This window comes from Mastigoproctus giganteus, chromosome 4 (genome assembly GCF_048544385.1).
Source record: "Mastigoproctus giganteus isolate SK-2022 chromosome 4, ASM4854438v1, whole genome shotgun sequence".
NCBI classification, from domain to species: domain Eukaryota; kingdom Metazoa; phylum Arthropoda; class Arachnida; order Uropygi; family Thelyphonidae; genus Mastigoproctus; species Mastigoproctus giganteus.
Window position 1 is genome coordinate 100,945,281 of NC_143578.1, and position 17,348 is coordinate 100,962,628.

Here is a 17,348-nt window from a genome sequence, read left to right on the forward strand (position 1 = left end):
GAACTATGAGGGTCGAGGAATAAGCAGTAGCAACGCAACCGTATATCTCCAATTCCATTTACCTTAGACAATGCAAGTACAGCAGCACTTGTACTGTTTTTCGTAGTCATATTAGATAGTGACATTTGTGACTGCCAGAGGTGCAGCATGTAGATGAAATTAAGTATTTATTAGCAACTGATCTAAACCATGTTTACCAAAGCAGAACAACTTTTGTGTATCAAAAGTGAGGCCATGCATAGGCATGACACTTGCACACTTGCCAAATGTGCAAGTGATTTATGTAGGGCCTGCAGAGTGGAAGCATTACCATATTAAACAAATGAGTGAAAGCCTTTTATATCTGGTCGCAACTGTGTGCATGATGAGTCTTGTAATGCAACTTATTGACTCACTACTGGAAGATAACATATGATGGGCAAACTGTCAACTGGATATGATGTTATTTGTTATTGTTATTATTTTGGTTTTTAGGAGCATTAGCAACTAAGGCCATATTGCTCCGGGGATACGCGCTGGTCATTCCCTGACCTTTCTGTATCCTCCGTATTTGGTGGTTATGGGCTCGAAACCCAGTCTAATCAAGAAGTGTGTGCTATGCACTACTGCTCCTGCCCACCTGGCTACGGAGGCGCCAACTAGATATGAAGGTTAGGGTAGATCAGAAGACAGTGTTTTGACGTTAAAAATGTTTTTACTTGTGTTATTCTAAAAATTTTGTAACAAAAATAAAAACTGCCATGCAAAAAAGTGTTACATCTTCAACTTCTGCCAGATGCGAATTATTGTAACTTGTATTGTTGCAATCATACTTGTATGATGGCAACTATAATTTATCTTCTACTGGACCAAATTTAATGAAAATTTGCACGAGCTTCATCTTAGCTCTATACTAGAGGAAAAACTTTCAAACCTCTGAAAATTGCAGTAGTTTTTTCAGGATAGTGGAAAATATGAACATGTGATCAAGGAAATTTTATCACGTAATAAACAGGATAATGTGGACGTATAGCATATCGCTAGAAAGCTAAGGAATTTAGAAACAAAAATATTAAGGTTTTAAGATACAAAAAAAAAAACTTTTGGAAACTGGGAATTGAGTAAATTCGCAAAAGCATCTGGTTTCAAGTCACCTGGTGTTTTCAGATTGAATGTAATTTTTTTTTCTTTACAATTAAACTCTGAGGCTGGAAATGAGTTCTGCACATTTATGAAAACATTCAACTTGGAGATGTCATCAGATCTTTCGATAAATACTACAAGCAATGGAACAACTATAGATGGTGTATTTAGTCGTGAATTAAAATTTCTTCAATGTAAAACTTATATATCCTACTTTAGTCATCACAGACCAATACTTTCATTAACCAATATATAATTATTATTAATAAAATAAAAACATTGTTATATTATTATCCATGAATTTTATTAATATCTGAAAATTAAAACGTTTTTAATGCCTACTGATGACTCTTAAATGTAAAACATGTTAAATATGCTAGTGGCAGGACACATTATGTACCTGGTACAGAATTTAAGGATATCCTACACATGCTAGATTTCTTACCACATAATATTCAAACACAGCAAGCTCGCAAAGGTACATGTGAACCATTACCACAGTTCAGGTGCCACATTCTTACAATGCATCAAAGGATAAAACAAAGAAACAGGCATTGTCTATTAAAACTGAACTGAAATGTAAAAGCAAAATGAAATGTAACCTTTCATTTCCTTAAGCTGTCAGCCACAACTACCCATAGAAGTAACTTATTCCAGTAATTAACAATTTTCCAGCTAAAAGGAAACTTCCTACAATCCACCTGTCTATACCTCTTTGCCAATAATTTGAATTTATAACTCCTAGTTTTAGTATCATTTATAGTTATGAAGGTGTGCTGCTTAGTGCTAATTATTAGTCACTCTCCCAACTTGACATCTGCAAATTTTGACATCATGCCCTGTTCCTTTAATCATTTAAGATGATCAGAAAAATTAAAAGCCCTCCATGATAAAACATTAGTATTGGCTTTTGCTTTTATTCATTTAACTATTCTTTTATCAGAATCTTATAGACCTCAATCAAATCGTCTGGGTACTTATTAAGCTATGTAGCTAACATATTCAGAATCTTTCCTGAAATAGTTACCGTTCTGCCAAATCTCAATAACTGCATTGCCCATCTGCGGACCTTCCTTTTCAAGCAACTCTCAATATCTTTTTTTTTTTTTTTTCCTTCTTTTTTTTAGATGTGGTCTTATTACTTGGGCAGAGTATTCCAAGTACAGCCCTAATTCTCTTATATAGCAGAATTGTGATGTCCCTGTCTCTACAAGAAAGTGTTTGATAAATCATAGATATGACACTATAGGCATTCTTTGCCTGTCTATAATGCATGGAAGGCATTATAGACAAGCAACAAGAAATACAAATTGAAAGAAAGCATCTTACAGTAATGTTACTTTAGTATGAAATAAGCTGGCAAAGTTGATCAACATGTTGAAAAAAAAAAAAAAAAGTAACTTGTCAGTTATTGTAGTCTGTTAAGAACAGACTGCAAATTGACTTTCACTGGTTAGTATCACCTGATTATAAATTTCCATTATCTATTTGAATGTAATATTGTTGACTCCATAAACCCTGTAATGATTATGCTCACTGTATAAATTTTTTTAAAATACTTATTATTGTATTTTGTTTATTTTAAAGAGCTGTACTAATTTCAAATAAATAATTTTGGTTAACATTTCAAGTATTTAATCATGTATTATTAATGATGATCCCAAGAATAAGCTATTTTTAAGATTAAAATTCCTATTTTATTTTATATAAAATTATGTAATAGGAAAATTCATCATGACGATGAATTTTAATCATGATTAATGATGAATCATATTCACATAAATGAAATAGCAGTGAGAAAATGTGATTTAAGCATTTTAAATGACATATAAATCATAGCTAAAATAATAAAGAATACCTAAATCTTACAGTATTTTATGTTTAAAATAAAACAAAACAAAAGGTCGTACTGTACTGAAATGTTATAATAAATAACAAATTATAAGTGGTCTTATTTTTAACTGCATAAAATAACCCACAAAGTTTCTAAAATAAAAAATAATGAAAGTGAACTGCTGTTTTTATTAATTTGAGAAATATGTCAGCACTGCAGAATGAAGAAAAACATTCCATGAAATCCAAACAAGAAGTATATGGAGAATTCAATGTTCTGTGTGCATTTCTCCATTACAAACTTTTTGCTTACAAATTTCAACTATTAATTCCACACTTTTAAAAATTTAACTAATTTAACATAACTAAACATAATCAAACTGTTACATATCAGAGGAATCTAATAAGTATTAAACAGAACTGGGTAAACTGCACAAACAAAAGTCTGCAATGGTATAGGCTAGTGAGCATTCACTGTTTTACCTCTGCTTGAATTTTGCTTCTCACTTTTAGCAATAAACATGTAATTATTTCAATTCAATTACTAGATGCTGATTATCCTTGTAGCCATTGTAAAAAAATTGGGTCCTCTGAATGTCCAAATCTCAGATGAATTGTCAAAGAAATGCAACCTACACCAAGTCTGTTGTCAATAGTGGAATTTTGACAACAGACAAATGATATAATGCATTACACGTGTAATGCATTATATCATTTATTAGGAAAGCAATAAGGAAATTATGTTGCATGTACAACCAAAGCAATGATGTAAAGTCGATGTTTAATTTCTGATTTAATGAGCATTCTGCATTTCAGTGTGATAATTATGTTTGAATGATGTTGAGAGTAATTTTTCTATCATAACTCTACAAACAAATGATGGATGAAGTGAGATGAACATCATATATAATTTGATCAATCACATTTATTCCATGAGAAATTTTTTCATGGGGCGGACAGTTTATTTTTTTTATAAATATGTTGAAACATGTGCACCAACAGAGATTTCATGAATACTTTAGTTAAACCCTGATGATACATTTCAGATAAAATCCTACATCATCTGAATTCTTTGATCAGATTTTTTTTTTTTTTTTTTATAATATAAATGCTCACTTAATTCAACATAGCAGAATGACTTCTTGCCACTGGCACCAGAAAAAAAATTAGTTACAAATTTGGCTTTACATTCAATGCATTGGCAATCTTTGGTTATATATAGCTGAATGCACCAAATGGTGAAGCTTCATTTTCTTCACAGTTCTCATCTATTGTCATATGAAGGTATGGCAAATTTATGCTCTAAATAGTAATTTGAGCATGCAATCCCTTAACAACATAATACTTAAAATATTAAATAACTGAAAAACAACTTACCTTATTTCGTTTGTTCAAATTGCAGATACCTGTATTCAAGAGTACTTGTACTAAATTAAAATTGTTATGCGATAAGGCAAAATGTATGGCTGTATTACCCTATAATAATAAAATAAACACAAATTAACTGATTATTAGTTTGTATTATATAACATGAAGTACAATATATAATGATAATTAGTGTTAAAGAAAGGTTCTATGAAAGATTCGTGTTGAGAGTGAGAGGAAGAGAGAAGAAATGATTCTTCCCGTCCATTTGATATAATTAAACCACAGAGCAAACTGAAGTTTGTAAGAAAATTGGTCTTTCTTTCAAAGTAGGGAAGTAAGTCCTAATTATGCATTTGGCAACAGGACGAAACTACAGAATTAGCTGATCTTTATATATATATATATATATATATATATACACACACACACACACACATCAGCATTGCTGAATTGAAAAATCATCTATCACAAGTTTTCTGGACTATACATATTTACTTTGTGAAATATTAGATAAAGTAAATACAATAATGTTCAGGGCAGTAATTATAAACGCTACTAAACTTTTTATACCAACTAAGAGATATTGTTCAAAGTGTAGACCTAAACAGATGGCACATGAATTGATAAGATTAGTGGCTAAGAAGAATGCTGTGGATGATTATAAATTATCAGTTTGTGGTAACTGACAGGACTAGAATAATTATTAACTGCAATCAAGTTACAAAGGGAGATTTAGGCACAATAAGGCAGATGACAAACCTTTGGCTAAGAGTGTAAAAAAAAGTTACAAAGAATTCTTTGCTTATGTTACCACTAGAAGGAAAGGAATAGCCACATTCATTCACTAGATATGAATTTTAGGAAGGATGTAGATTTGCTTGAGAATGTACAGAGAAGGGCAACAAGATTGGTGAGGGGAATGAAGGGATCCTCTTACCAAGAGAGGCTTAAGTTCTGCAAATTGCAGTGGCTGGATTGTTTGTTATGTTTGTTATTTGGTTTTTAGGAGCATTAGCAACTAAGGCCATATTGCTCCGGGATATGCGGTGGTCATTCCCTGACCTTTCCGCATCCTCCATATTTGGTGGTGACGGGCTCGAACCCCGGTCTAATCAAGAAGCGTGTGCTGCGCACTGCTGCTCCTTCCCACCTGGCTACAGAGGCGCCCCAGTGGCTGGAGACTAGGCACCTGCGTGGTGATCTGATTAAGGTGTATAAGGCCTTGAATGGGTTGAGCATGCTGAATTCTGATGGGATCCTTCCACTTGTTCAGATTATGAACCTAAGGGGCATAAATTCAAATGAAGAAAAGACAGATGTAGAATAGATGTGCGGAAATTTGCCTTTAGCCAGCGAGTGATTAATTGTTGGAACAAACTTCCATCTGTCGTTGTGGAAGTTGATAGGTTAAATAAATTTAAGGAGGAACTGGACAGGCATTTGGAGGGAATGGTGTGATTTTTTTTTTGGCTGATGCTGCATAAGCTCATACATTTGCTTTCTTGCATCACATGCCACTACTACTACTACTACTAATGGCATAAACAGTGATGATTCTGTACAGGTTGCTCACAAACTTAAATATTTTGCATATACATTAAAATTTGAAGAAGCTTTTAGAGATGGGATACCATAAATATACTTAACTTGGAGTTCAACGATTTTACAATAACTAAAAGAAAGCCAGAAGAGAATTGATGCAGCTAAAAGTAAATAGGGAACCTGGGATCAAAATAACCTATAAAATTATATTAAAATAAGCAACAAAGGAATTAAGCAAACCTTTAACTATAATTACAAGAGCAATCTTAGATTACAGATGTCCCTACGCACTGGAGATGTGCAATTTTCTACTATTCACAAATGGGTGAGTGCAATGGGAAAAGAGTGAAGTGAATAACTACAGACTTTTAAACTTGACTTATGTGCCAGTGGAATAAAAAAAAAAAAAAAAGAGTCAGTGGTTAAAGTAATACAAGATCATCTTGATAGAACATAGTTATATGGCAATAACAGCATGGATTTTAAGGGGATGATCTTGTTTCAGCAACCTCATTGCCTTGCGACTACATGATAGCTATTATGATGTGGTTGCAAAGGAGTTGGATGCAAAAAGCAATTTCAATGTAATTGCTTTTGAGACGGGATACACTTAAACAAAGGTAGTGCAAATGTTTTTGCCAGTATTATTGAGGATACCTTAAAGGTTAAGGGAAACTGCTAGTTGGGGGGGGGCAGATGTGGGTAATACTGACACGCATTTATCTGATAATATTAGTCAAAGTAACTCTTGCACATACCTCAAGAGTTCTTATTTGTTACCCCAACTGGACATATTATTTAGATGTTCTGGGGGCAGAAACGTTTCAAGTGAGCAGGTAGCTAATGACAGGGAAGCAAGCCTAAAAAACTTCAAGGGTTGTGTTAGGGTTGTTAAATATACAAGAACAATAAATCTTAATTGTTTATATAGTAATGTTAGAAGTGTCGTCAATAAAATGAGTGAATTCGAACTGCTGGTTAAAACAAGTAACGCGGACATGATAGGGCTTACGGAGACGTGGTGCCACCTGGAAATTGGGGATGAGTTTCAGTACGGCTTGTATAATGTATTTAGGAAGGATAGGGTAGATAGAAGGGGTGGTGGGGTAATTCTTCTTGTCAGAAGCAGCCTGAGTGCAACGATAGCTTTCCCGGATTCAGACATTTCACATGCTAGTATAGAATCTGTATAGTGTGAGATAGTTGGAAACAAAGGTATAATGCGAGTAGGAATAATCTACAGACCAGGTGATTGTGAAGATTATGACAAAAGCCTCTACATGCAAATGGAATGGGCAAGTAAGCGTCAATATCTTATTATGGGCGATTTCAATTTACCTCTAATTGATTGGAGTAAATGGGAAGGAAACTCGACATGGGGAACAAAATTTTTAAATCAACTAGATGACTGTTATTTGTATCAACATGTCAGGGAAAGTACCAGAGAAAAGAATATCCTAGACCTCATCATCACCCATGAATCAGATGACATAACAGGGATGACAGTAGAGGAACCAGTAGCAGGAAGTGATCACGGAGTTCTACGGTAATTAATGATGAGAGAGGTAGCAGTAGTAAAAGGCAAAGGAATGGGTTTTAATTTCAGAAAAGGAAATTACGATGCCTTAAGGTACTACATAGCCTCTATTAACTGGGTAGATATCGCACAGAGAATGAATACAATTGAACTGTGGTATGCTTTTAAAACATTAATCACAGATGCCTTGAATGTGTATTTACATTCAAGGCATCTGTGAAAAAAATACTCCACGAGGAGGGTTCCAAGTTGTATGAATAGTGAAGTTGCCACATTAAAAGAATGAGCAGAAAAAGGTGGCATGGAAAGGTTACAGAGCAATAAAAAGTACTGAAGCCTATAACAGCTACAAGATGATCTGTAATAGAGCCACAGAAAAGGTTCGACAGGCAAAGGCAGTTTATGAGAAAGAACTAGCAAACAGAGCAAAGAGGGGGGGATAAGGAATTCTTCACATATATAAATGCCAAGAAGAGCAGGACAAACCAGATCGGACCTTTACGTAAGGGAAAGGGGATAGTATTAAATACACCAGCTGCTGTTGCAGATGAACTCAACAGTTATTTTGCATCAATATTTACAAATGAAAAACCTTTTGTGGCAATGGGCAATTGTGGGAGCAAAGTTGAAAAATATGTAATTAATGATATTGAAATTTCGCAAGATTATTTAATGAAAAAACTTTCGAGCCTACAGGCCAGTAAGGCTCCTGGAGTTGATGGAATATACCCTATAATCTTAAGGGAGGTGGCAAGTGAGTGCATTGAACCATTGAAGCTAATCACGCGAGCATCACTAGACTCTGGGGAGATTCCGTTAGATTGGAAAAGTGCCAATGTATCGCCCATACATAAGGGTGGCTCTAAGAGTGAAGTGGGAAATTATCGACCTGTCAGTCTGACTTCAGTGGTAGGGAAAATCATGGAGGCAATGATCAAGGGTGGAATTCAGGATCATTTGGATAGAATTGAAATTCTCAAGGATACTCAGCATGGTTTTGTAAAGGGAAAATCATGTTTAACAAATCTGGTTCGCTATTTTGAAAGGGTCACTCACGAGCTGGATTTAGGGAATAATTTCGCCATTGTTTATTTAGATTTCAGCAAAGCTTTTGATTCAGTCCCACATGAGTGGTTGTTTTATAAGCTGGAACAGGTTGGAATCACTGGGAAAATTCTTAGATGGATAGTAGGATGGCTTCAGGGCAGGAGGCAGAGGGTTGTGATAAATGGCTATTCCTCAGATTGTGTTGATGTAAGAAGTGGGATTCCCCAAGGATCAGTATTAGGACCACTGCTGTTTTTAATTTTCATAAACGACATCGATGAAGGGATAGAGGGCGTGATGTCTAAATTTGCAGATGATGTTAAAATTGGTAGAGTAGTTAATGATCACTGTCAAGCTGAGCTTCTTCAGAGAGACCTAGATAAACTTCAGGAATGGTCAGAAAAATGGCAGCTATGGCAGCTTTAATCCAACAAAGTGTACGGTATTACAACTGGGAAACAGTAATCCCAATATAACTTATTCACTTGGTGGAGTTCAACTAAACCCAGTACTGGAGGAAAGGGACTTGGGTGTTACGATACGGTCACACATGAAATTCTCTGTTGTTGTTATTTGGTTTTCAGGAGCATTAGCAACTAAGGCCATATTGCTCCATGATATGCGGTGGTCATTCCTTGACCTTTCCGCATCCTCCGTATTTGGTGGTGACGGGCTCGAACCCCGGTCTAATCAAGAAGTGTGCTACGCACTGCTGTTCCTTTCCCACCTGGCTACGGAGGCGCCTGAAATTCTCTGAGCATTGTAAACAGGTTGCAAGGAAGGCCCACGGTGTCCTATCGATGATCTATCGAACTTTTGCAAGTAATAGGGACATGATAATCCCATTATATAAGGCTTTTGTTAGACCAAACTTGGAATACTGTGTTCAAGTATGGAGACCGCACTTAAAGAAAGACATCGAGCTTCTTGAAAGGATGCAAAGGCGGGTAACTCGCCTGGTGAGATCGGCAAAAGAGTGTCCTTATGAAGAAAGACTTCGAATATGTGGGTTGCAGAGTTTAGAAACTAGACACCTTAGAGGAGATTTGATTGAGGTGTTTAAGGCTCTGAGAGACATCAGTAAAATGAATGAGGATGAAATTTTCAAGATTATAAATGATGCTAGAACTAGGGGACATAAATTCAAGTTACGGGGGGAAATGTTTAGATTGGACTGCAGCAAGTTTTATTTTAGCCAGTGAGTTATAAATTACTGGAATAAGTTGCCTACATGGGTGGTAGAGGCTGACAGTTTAGGGAAATTCAAAGGTCATCTGGATAGTACCTTTGGCTGAGGGAAGTGCATAGCATGATAGGTTTAATTTCCTTTTCTTTTAATAGTAATTATTTATTTATTTATTTTATTTTTTTATCATTGTTTCATTCATTTTTTTTTTTTTGGCTGGTGCAGCATAAGCCATAGGCTTTCTTGCATCATGTGGCCATTACTAATACTCCCACATTTCCGTAATGCTTTTGATGCTCGTCTAATGAAAAACTGCTTTACAAATTGGAGCAATATGGCATTGGTGCTATGGATAATGGGATGATTGAGTGGCAGTAAACAGAGTAGTTACTAATAGCCACTGCTCTTTATGAACAAATATTATGAGTGTGATCCCTCAGGGTTAGGCCCTTACTGTTTTTCACATTTATTAATGATATGGCACATCACGTTTAATGTCTAAGTTTGTTGTGATACAAAGGTGGGCAGGATGGCTAATGAGAGTAATCAGGGTATGCTATTCCAACAAAAGCTGAATAAAATAGGCAGATGGGCTAAAAAATGGTGAGGTTTAACTTTAATAAATGTAATTAATTATACAGTCCTAGATAAATTTTTGAGCAGTGCAAACAGACTTCCACGACAACCGATGGGATTTTGTCAATGATATACAGAAACATGTTTCATTTTAGGTTAGAAAAGTTGCAGAGAACAGCAATAATATTAGTCAAGGATACAAATGTCTAAAGAAAGACTTCAAGCTCTGTAAATTGTAACATCTAGAGCACCTGTTAGAGACTTCATTAAAATGTTTAAGGCTTTAAATGGGTCATGTAAACTAAATGCTGATGACATCCTTTCCTTTCTTGGATGACACACAAAGGGGATATAAATTTAAATTGCAAAAGGATGGATGTAGGACTGATGTGTGAAAATTTGCATTCACTCAAAGAATAACTGATCACTGGAATGAACATCCAGTTGGTGTTGAGAAAGTGGACAGTTTGAATAAATTTAAAGATGGATCAGCCAAATTTTAGAAGGGGTTGGGCAAATGAATTGTGTAAAGAAAAAAAAATTGTTTTAGGCTGATGCTATAAAAGCTTGCTTTCTTCCATCACTTTGCCACAAATAATAATAATATTAATATAAAGTGAATAAATAATAATAAAGTAATAGCAAAGTAAATATAATAGGTAATATAATAGTAAATATAATAGCAAAGTAAATATAAGAAATCAACATCTGAAATGAAATTTCACTTTTTCATTTCATAATTTGAAATCTTTCCTGAAAGTTTTAGTACCACAAGTGGTGAACGGGGTGAAACATTTCATCAAATGACAAAGTGATAAAGGACTCTATCATAATGAATTACTGTTGGTTCCAGCAAATATACAGTAATGCCATGTAAAAATAAATTTTTTAAAGTAATGTAGAACGGCTTGAGAAAAAACCTATTTAAGTACATACTTTATTCAGTTATCACTTCTGTTATCGGAACACTACATCTTAGATGTATGAATGTTCTGTAATCACTCTACTTTTAAAATATTTATTTCATGTAAAATTTATTGTCATTCATTTTGATTATATACTAATAACTTTCTACATTTGACATATAATATATATGGACTATATTTGGATTTCATTTGATTATTAAAACTATCTCAATATCTGAACAATTGTCTTAATTTACCTTCAATTTACTGACTTTCACTTAATTCAGTGTCATAAATAGTGGTCATATTTATGACTCTCTACATTAGCTTTAGATAACATATAGTAGTCTAAGCTATAGTTGAAACAAATTGGAGCAATATGGCACTGGTGTTATGGATAAAGGGATGACGGAGTGGCAGTTTGTTTTGGTTTTTAGGAGCATTAGCAACTAAGGCCATATTGCTCCGGGAATATGCGGTAGCCATTCCCTGACCTTCCCGCATCCTCCGTATTTGGTGGTGACAGGCTCGAACCCCTGGTCTAATCAAGAAGTGTGTGCTACGCACTGCTGCTCCTTCCCACCTGGCTACGGAGGCACCTTGAGTGGCAGTAAACAGAGTACTTACCAATCGCCACTGCTCTCCATGAACTATTATGTTATGAGTGCAGTCAACCAAGGTTAGGCCATTACTGTTTTTAAAATTTATTAATGATAATGATGTAGCAAAACAAGTTTCAATTTCATATTTAAAAATCTTTTTTTTTTTTTTTTGAAACCCCCAAACGAGAGGTATTAGAACCTATAGTACTTGGTACTGTGGTTGGGTTGGAGGTTCAGAAGATGAAAGAAGATATCTGTTGACATTAGACTCGAACTTCTGTAGACTGTAATATTCAGGAAATACGTATGAAGGAAGGCTGTTCCAGAAATTGGCAGTTAAATGAATAAATGTGGAAGATGAAAAGTTGGTTCCGCGAGTTTGAAGTTGAAAAGGATATGGATGTTGGCTGGTGGCAGCATGTGTTTGGATTGTTTTGAAAGAGAAAGTGGGAATTATAGAAGCCAATTCAGAAGAACAGTGCCCATGGAAGTATCTGTAGAAAAGGCATGCAGCAGAAACAATACATCTATGAGACAGTGAGTGGAGAGACTCTGTTAGAGATGAGTCATTAATTAACCTAACTACCCTCTTCTGAATGGAATCTAGAAGCCTGAGAGGTTTGGGGGTAACTGCCCCAGATGTGAGAACAATATTCCATGGTAGGGCAGATTTGTACAGAGTAAACAGCCGTTTGGAAGAAAATAAATGAGGAGAGCGAAAGAGAAAACCAAGTTTTTTAGATGCAGAGGAAGCAATCTTAAAAACTTGGTTTTCTCTTTCGCTCTCCTCATTTAAGTGGAGAAAAATGTGCTTGTGCCAAGAGAGAGATTAGAAGTTAGGATAATCCCCGAAAGAGATATAACATCTTGCCTAGAAGTCAGAGTGTCACCAAAGGTAAGCATAGCCACAGAAGAATCCTTTTTGTGAGATATAAGAAAAGACTCAGTTTTAGAAGATTGAATTCAACTAAGTTGTCTTTGCCCCACTGGAGATCAGCATTTAAGGAATTGGTAGCGGATATTTGAGAAGTTGAAGCTGATTCAGCTGGGCACGGTTTCTCAAACTGCAAAGTGGACTGCAATGTGCTATTATTGGCAAAACTATGGATAGGATTTCAGTCAATGGAAGGAGGTCATTAATATACATTAGTGTTGGTGTCCCCCAAGGACATCAACACTAATGCTGGTGTCCTTGGGGGACACCAGCATTAGTGGAGAAGTTAGAAGACAGAGAGCCATCTACCATCACCCTCAGTGAGCGATCAGAGAGAAAACTCAATAACTAATTACAAAAACCAATAGGCAAACTATACAATGGAAGCTTGTTTAGAAGACCTATATGCCAAACATGGTTGAAAGCCTTTGAAATGTCAAGAGCAACTGCTTGTGTTTCAAACTTTTCCATTGAATTTGTCCATAAATGAAAAACATAAGCCAAAATATCACCAGTGGATCGACACTGATGGAATCCATACTGGCGATCGTTGATCAGACAGAAGGTTGCTAGGTGGTTTAAGAGTTGTCAGTTAATTGATTTCTCCATTACTGTAGATAGAGTTGAAGTAATTGCAATGAGACGATAATTGGATGGGAGGGATTTCTCACCCTTTTTAGGAACTGGCTGGATATGAGCAAATTTCCAAGTAGAAGGAAAAACACCTTTGGAATAAGAAAGTGAAAAAAGGTGGCAAAGAACAGGTGTAAGTTCAGGAGCACAGATTTTGAGAATAAGTGGAGAAATACCATCGGCACCTGGAGCTTTCTTAGCATCAAGGTTCGTTGAAATCCTTCTGACATCCTATTGACAGAAGACCACAGGAGGCATTGAATGGAGCGCGTTGGAAATGGTGGAAGGTGTTTTACCAAGATCATTAATACATGAGTTGGAAGAAAAATGGGATTCTAGCAGGTCAGCTTTATCCTTGACTGAAGTGACAACAGAACCATCTGGTTTGGAAAGATGGGCAAAAGTTGCAGCCAATAGCTTTGGCAAGAGACCAGAAAGCTCAGCTACCATTATGGCAAGAAGCAAGTTTTCTACTCTTAGCCTGTTCAAACTGTAGTTTGGAATGATTAATAACTGCTTTATAATTGTTGTGAGCTTTGGTGTAAGCAGAAAACGAAACTGAAAAATTGGAAACAATCCAATTATGATATGCAGCATTCTTCTCCTGAATGGGCTTAGAAAACCAAGGTTTAGATAAAGGGCGAGATTTTAAAGTGGAGTGTGGGATAAAGGATTCCATTCCTATAAGAATAATTTCACTGACATGATCTGAGCAAACGTTGACATCAGTAGTTTTGAAACAGTACTCTGACCAACTAAAAGAAATCTCGATTTTGCATTCTTGTAATGCCAAACAACAAGAGGTTGGGAATAGCCATTAGATAAAGGCTTCATTGGAGAAGAGAAAATCACGAACAATCTGTGCAAGGTCATTAATAATTACAAAAGCTTCAGCATCTTGAACAGCTGGGTCGGTGTGACTAGAAAATGGAAGCCAGTTGGAGTTGTGGACATTAAAATCACCAAGGAAAATTACCTCACTGTTAGGAAAGTTGGACTGGAGAAAGTCAAGTTGCAAAGAGAGGAAGTTAAAGAGCTCCCAAGTGATTAGTGGAGTTGGGAGAATGGTAGAGACAACAGATGAATTTGATATAATGAGGTAGAGAGATTTTAAGCCAGAGAAGATCGCAAAGAGGAGATTTCAAATTACCAAGTCTCTGACAGGGAATGTCGGAACGGACATAAGCACAAGAACCACCTTTGAGGAGAAAGGAATCGTACAGCGAATAATTTGGGCAACTGATATGAGCAGTAGTTGAATCAAGTGATGACTGAGATTCTGTCAGAAAAATCACATGGGGTTTGGCAGACTGCAAGTGAAAATGGACATCGTTGAGATTACAACTGAGGCCACATATATTTGTGAAATGAACTAGGAAGTGATTGCGAGGTTTGGATATTTTCACAGATAAGCTTACTCTGTTAGTTTGACAATTCATGGTGTATTCAATGCTTATAGTGTAGCACACTATAAGCATATTGTTTTTGTGCCACAGAAAATCGAATGAAATCAAAACCCTCAAACAAATTGAGGGCTCCATTAAACCCAAATAATGCTTACCTACTTACAATAGAACTGTAGACTATCGCAGTAATGTAACTGACATCCAAGATCTCCTCTCACCATATAACTCTATTGCCTTCTGTCTATAGGAGGCAATAGAGTAACTAATCTAACATCAAATATAATTGTTTCCCTTCGGAAATACATAATACATCGGCAAGATAGTGTTGCAAACAATCCGAACAATCTTGCACATGGAGGAGCAGCACTGATGATCAAATTTCAGATACCCTTGAAACCAATTCCCCTAATAACGATCCTTTGGGCATTTTCTGCATAAGTTAATGTTAACTTTGAATTAACCATAGTCTCATTGTACTTGCCACCTAATCAATATATAAGATTTGCCGACTTAGAAGAATTAGTAATACAACTTCCCAAACCCTACTGCATCGTAGGAGACCTCAACAGTTACCATCTGTTATGGGGAACCCATAACCTGGACAGGTGTGGACAAACTATCAAAAATCACTTGATAAACACAATCTCATAACTCTCAATAATGGAGCAACACTTATACACATCTTCCTACAGGATCTACTTCAGCTGTTGATGTATCTCCATGCTCAGCTGCCATATAACTTCTGTTTGGATGAACTATTCACAGCGACCACTGGGTAGTGATCTTCTTATATGCTACATTGATACAATGTTCCCAACCTTTCTTATCAAATTGTTAAATGGAACTTTTCCAAAGCTGAATGGAATATATACAAGCAGCTAGCAACACAAAAAAAGCAGGTTGAACAAACACTCATAAACCTGGCAGTAAAATATATATCTAACCAAATACTGCAGGTAGCAGACAAAGCAATTCCAAAACAATCCACAAAAATATCAGCCTGCCCAAAGGCAGAATGCAGTGCAGCTGAAAAACAGAAGAGCAGAGCATGGAATATCTTTAGGAAGTTCCCAACAACAGAAACCTCATCTGCTTTAAACCAGCAAGGACAATAACAAAACATGTTAGGCAGACTAGCAAAAGGGAAACATGGAGGCATTTCTTTTCTATGATTACAACAATAAAAACCAAAACAATATGGGCCAAAATACAGTGAATGTATGCAAAACACCCTTCCATCAACTGTCCCATGCCCACTATCCAATAGCTATGATATTACAAAACTAGAGGCGATTGCAAACACTCTGGGTAGATCATTCATGGAAATCTCAGCGATGACATCATACTCACCTCATTTTCAGGCACACAAAGTACAAGCTAAAAAAACTCAATCAGTTTTGAATCATCATCCAGTGCTGCTTACAATCTCCTCTTCACAATGTCAGAGTTGCATCATGCTCTAGCCTCCACTAAGCTCAGTGCAACAGCATCAGATGGAATACATTACATCACGATAGCAAAACTTACCGAACTGGCCCTCAAGACACTGTTACTCCTGTACAAAAAAATATTGAAAGAACACAAAATAGAAAATACAAATTTTGCCTCGTGCACCAACAAATGATTCAGATACACTTCTGTAGGAAGTAAAACCTACATCCAAACCAGAACTTGGACTAGAAAATCAAATCATACCAGTGGTCTCTAGTGTTTGCTTTCTTGGTATGATATTTGACTAAAAACCAAACTGATATTCTTTGAACATATAAAAATTCTCCAGATTACCTGTCTTAAAAAGCTAAACATCTTAAGACTTCTATCAGGCACAACTTGGAGTCGACCGTTACACAATACTACATTACTATACATTAATACGGTCATATCTAGACTATGGTTCTTTAGTCTATAGCACTGCTAGACCAAGTGCTTTCCATTGACTTGATCCTATACACAGCAGTGCTCTTTGTCTTGCATGGGGGGCATACTGTACATTACTGATTCAGAGCATGCACACTGAAGCACGTGAAACCTCCTTGCAGCTGTGCAGACAAATGCTTTTATTAAACTATGTAACAAAGGACATCCAAACCACCCCACTTGGAACACACTTTTCTCTCTTAAATGGGAAAACCTTTACAGAGTTTATCCATATATAAACCCACCAACTGGAATAAGACTTTGCTCACTGCAGGCTGACTGGCAAATTGATCTTGGTAAGATACAGCCCTTGCCTCTCTTAGAATTTCCACCTTGGATGTATCATATACTGCTTTGAGACTTTTTGTTCAGTCTGGGGAAAACACCTTTTCCCAACAGAACATACTGCAAATATATGCCACACTGAGAACCCGGCACAGCTAGTGCACACCAATCTACACAGATGGGTCTAAAGCTAACAATTATGTTGGTGCAGCAGCAGCATTATTTCTGAAAATTACCATATCCAAGAAACCTCTACTGAATGTAGCAGCTATACTGTAGAACTCTGTGCTATCCACATTGCTTAAATTATATGCTCTCAACAACCACATTGCACAGTGTTATATATACAGACTCCATTAGTGCTATACAACAGAATACAATGATAACCCCTTACTTTAGACAGATCTGGAATATTCTAAGTTAAACCAAAAGGAACAAGTTCTCTTTTGGTGACT

The 17,348-nt window shown here is 36.1% G+C and overlaps 1 protein-coding gene across 1 annotated transcript in view; it reads right to left on the reverse strand.

Moving 5' to 3' along the window:
• LOC150086952 (uncharacterized) overlaps nucleotides 1-17,348 on the reverse strand; it is a 232,040-nt gene that overhangs the window by 86,072 nt on the left and 128,620 nt on the right. The window contains exon 6 of the mRNA XM_090372333.1: nucleotides 4,333-4,431. Within this exon, the coding sequence (XP_090228459.1) occupies nucleotides 4,333-4,431 (99 nt within the window). The remainder of the gene's footprint in view (nucleotides 1-4,332; nucleotides 4,432-17,348) is intronic.